At 34.8% G+C, this 3,844-nt stretch overlaps 1 protein-coding gene across 1 annotated transcript; it reads left to right on the top strand.

Annotated features, from left to right (window-relative positions):
• The first annotated feature begins 961 nt into the window (after positions 1–961).
• LOC106344187 (DEAD-box ATP-dependent RNA helicase 34-like) lies at positions 962–2,919 on the top strand. Its single transcript, XM_013783606.1, is given in 5 exon segments — positions 962–1,131; positions 1,133–1,335; positions 1,415–1,699; positions 1,844–1,965; positions 2,039–2,919. Coding segments are annotated over 5 exon segments (711 nt in total). The 5' UTR covers positions 962–1,044; the 3' UTR covers positions 2,053–2,919.
• The last annotated feature ends 925 nt before the right edge of the window (positions 2,920–3,844 follow it).

The raw sequence follows: 3,844 nt of genomic DNA, 5'->3' as shown, positions 1-3,844 counted from the left end.
TCTCTCAACTGTAGCGGTGGCGACATGTAAAAGTCAAAATTATCTTCAAAAACCGATAAACTTGAGAATGTTAAAGCTGTTTCTTTATCTTCACCATCATGCATGCAAGATCTCCAAGATCCTTCAAATTAGAAAATCTTTCATCATCCCGAATATTGTCAATATAAAAATCTAGTTGAAGCTCAAGAGTAATCCGTTCGATAGAACCAAAATTTTCATGATAAAACTCAGACAATATCATAACTTTTAACTCATCAAACTGTTGAAATGAATTAGTGGGGCACAAGAAGACAATGCATCCAAATAATTATGTGTTTACAAATGTAAATGCAAATTTTCTTTTAGGCTTGAAATATTTTTCCGTTGAAATTTTGTCTCTGGAAAAAAAATAAAAAAATAAGCACAATACTATAGTTTTTATGTTATCACTATTTCTTATTACTTAAATCACATAAATCAAATTTTCATCTAGTTTATCTTTTAGCTTATGTGTCGATCTTGTTAGACGTACTTGTTTAATTGGTAAAAGCTAGAAGAAAGAAGACCACAAAAACGTGGATGGGTGTAACTAGATCAAAATTAATAACTTCCATTATTAATTTTATTTAGTTTTTGATTGAGCTTTTTAAAACTAAACTTATATTTCTGTATAGAATGGGTTACGTGAAATTTATAGTCATAAAATAATGTTGTTTTAGATTATTACGTCTCTTGTGATTATATATATATAATTATATTTAGTTAAAATAATTAGTTTTTTTTAAAGTAGTAGGAGACATGTGCCTCCGTAGTAAACTATGTACATCCGCTCCTGACCACAACGTATACTCATATATATTATATACCATTATTTAATATATATATCAATACACCGGGATTCTAATTCATTAATGGAAACTGATCCACTGCCTTATATTAGAATCTAAAAACATTAATATGAACGTGAACTTTATCCAAAACCATAAAACCACACATAGGTGGCATAGAATATAAAATATTCTTACAACAACAGGATCCTGTCTTGATTCCGACTGATAGAGAATCATGGCGGCGGCCAAAGGAAACGATTGGAGAAGTGTAGGAGGAGCATTGGATGAGGAGAATCTTGTCTTCAAAACGACCAAAGGGATCAATCAAACCCATAGCGAGTTTCGACGGCATGGGGATGAATAATAAAGTTCTTCGCGGAGTCAAGAAACCTTCTGAGATTCAGCAGAGAGCTGTGCTGCCTATTCTCAAAGGACGCGATGTTATCGCTCAGGCTCAGTCCGGTACGGGCAAAACTTCCATGATTGCTATTTCCGTTTGCCAAATCGGCAACACTTCCTCCAGAAAGTACGTCTCTTTATTTGAATTAAGTAAAAATCTGTTTTTCTGATATTTTGTTTTGTTTTGTTTGTTTGTTGCTTTCAAGGATTCAGGTTTTGGTCTTGTCTCCACAAACAGAGAAGACGATACATGCGATTGGAGTACACACCAATATTAAGGCATATGCCTGCATCGGTGTTAAGAGCATTTGAGAAGACATGAAGAAGCTGGAGCATGGTGTACATGCTGTGTCCGGGACACCTGGTCGAGTCGTCTATGATATGATAAAGAGAGGAAGCTTACAAACCAAATCTGTTAAGCTTTTGATCCTCGATGAATCAGATGAAATGCTGAGCAAAGGTCTGAAATATCAGATCTACGACGTCTACAGGTCTGCTTGATTTCTGCTATTGTGAGGATACTTGTGCAGCGTGATGATTTGACTCTTGAACTGAGTGTGTTTCCTATGCTTAACGTTTTTAGCTTCAATTAACCATGAAACTACATACAACAGTTAGCTTTCATGTTTTTTCAGGGAATCAAACAATATTACGTTGATGTTGGGGAAGAAGAGTGGAAGTTCGATACACTTTGTGATATCTTTATGGGAGGCTTGTTATCAATTAAGCTATTATCTTCTGCAACACAAGACAAAAAGTACGCTCGTGTTCTTAAGCTCTTTGGTCTCCCTATATCTTATGCAGATAGTCGATCTTCATTTTTAATATAGGTGGATTGGCTTAACGAGAAGATGAGGAGTAGTAACTTTATAGTCTCATCAATGCATGGAGACAAACGTCAAAAGGAAAGAGGCGAGATCATGAACCAGTTCCGGTCTTTTAAAAGCCGTGTTTTCAGTGCCGGCCTTGAGGCCACGCCAACCAAGCAATGGCTTCCAGCCGCAAATTTTATAGTATTTATTCGGCCACATAATTACGAATAATTCCTTTGTTGTAGTGGCAAATTACCTTCTCCTCTTTTTTAAGTAACATGGGTTCGAGTGTCAGATGTGCATTTTTAAAACTTTTTACTATAAAAATATATGCAAATCGGCCAAAAAAAGATTTTTTGCTTGCAGCCTTTAAATATCTAGGACCGGCTCTGCGTGTTTTAATTGCTTCCGATGTGTGGGCACAAGGGATCGATGTTCAGACAGTATGATCTCTCTCTCTTTTAACTATCAATGTCTTAAAACAATCCTTACTTGGAATCTTTAATTATTATGTAAATAGGTTTCTCATGTCATAAACTATGATATACCCAATAACCCGGAGCTTTACATTCATCGCACTGGACTAGCTGGCCACGGTTTGGCCAGGAAGGTGTTGCGATTAACTTTGTGAAAAACTCTGACATGAAGACTCTTTGTGACATCGAGAGGTACTATGGTACTAGAATCCGCGAGATGCCTGCTGATCTTGCCTAAGGATCTTGCTTCCTTGAAACCGAGGTTGAAGAATTAGTGTGTTAAGGCCAGTTTTGTTTTATTTAACTTGGTTTTTTCTTTCTTCTCTGTTGGTTTAGATGTAGGCATAGAGCTCTCTATAGACAGTGTGGATTTAAATGTATACCGACTCAAAGCTGAAAGAAGGTTGTTATTAGCTAGTAGCATTTTAGAAATCATGATGCAGTTTGGTTGGGATTTTGCAGAAATTTTGGTTGGGGTTTATGCTGGTTCAAATAATCAAGCCTAGACCTGAGAAAAAACACTATCCAAACCGAATCAAAACTGAAACCTTAATTCATATTTGATTTGATTCGATTCAAGTTTTGAGCTGTAAAGATACCCGAATAAATTCTTTTTTAAAACACTTTTTTTCTGAAACACAGATACCCGAATAGATAGATATTTGGTATAAAATATACTGTATTTTAATTGGTATTCTAGAAACTCCGACTTGAAAATCCGAATTAGTAACCAAAATAAATAATTAAAATTTAAATAAATATTTCAATTATTCAATTTGCGCACCATCTAGGTTGGACATGGTTCAATTGGTTGGGGGATCTTGTTTATGTTTGAGTTGCTTCTGTAGTGTTTCATGTCGGATATCTAGAGAAATATTTTGTGATGAATCTCCTTTTCCTTCTAGCACCAATGCTAGATCCTAAACTCGATTTAGAAATACGGTTTACGATTATGATGACTAGCGGTATAGCCCCCGCGCAAGCGCGGAGCCGGATAAGTTATTAATCGTTGTGTAGTTTTGTGTACGGGATTTTGTCATTTTTTTTTTCACTTTTGTTTTTCCGTGTTGTATATAATGGTGATGAACATAACATTTGGAAGTCACACAGTTTGATTAAGTTTATATAAGAATGACCGGCGAATTCATATGCATTATTTTCGTAATGATTTGATCGACCGTTAGCGTTATTAGCGCTTTCATGTTCAAAAGATAAAGTTTATGAAGTTGTTTAGTATTTATTTAGGTAGTTGTTAGTATATAAAACAAATAGTGTAAGGAACAAAATATAAAATTTGAATTCAAAAAATTAAACAATTTATCGAACAATAAATTAAATTAAAATTAAA

This window comes from Brassica oleracea, chromosome C5, assembly GCF_000695525.1.
Source record: "Brassica oleracea var. oleracea cultivar TO1000 chromosome C5, BOL, whole genome shotgun sequence".
NCBI classification, from domain to species: Eukaryota; Viridiplantae; Streptophyta; class Magnoliopsida; order Brassicales; family Brassicaceae; genus Brassica; species Brassica oleracea.
Note: the sequence above shows the minus strand (reverse complement) of the source record. Positions and strands in the feature narration are given on the sequence as shown.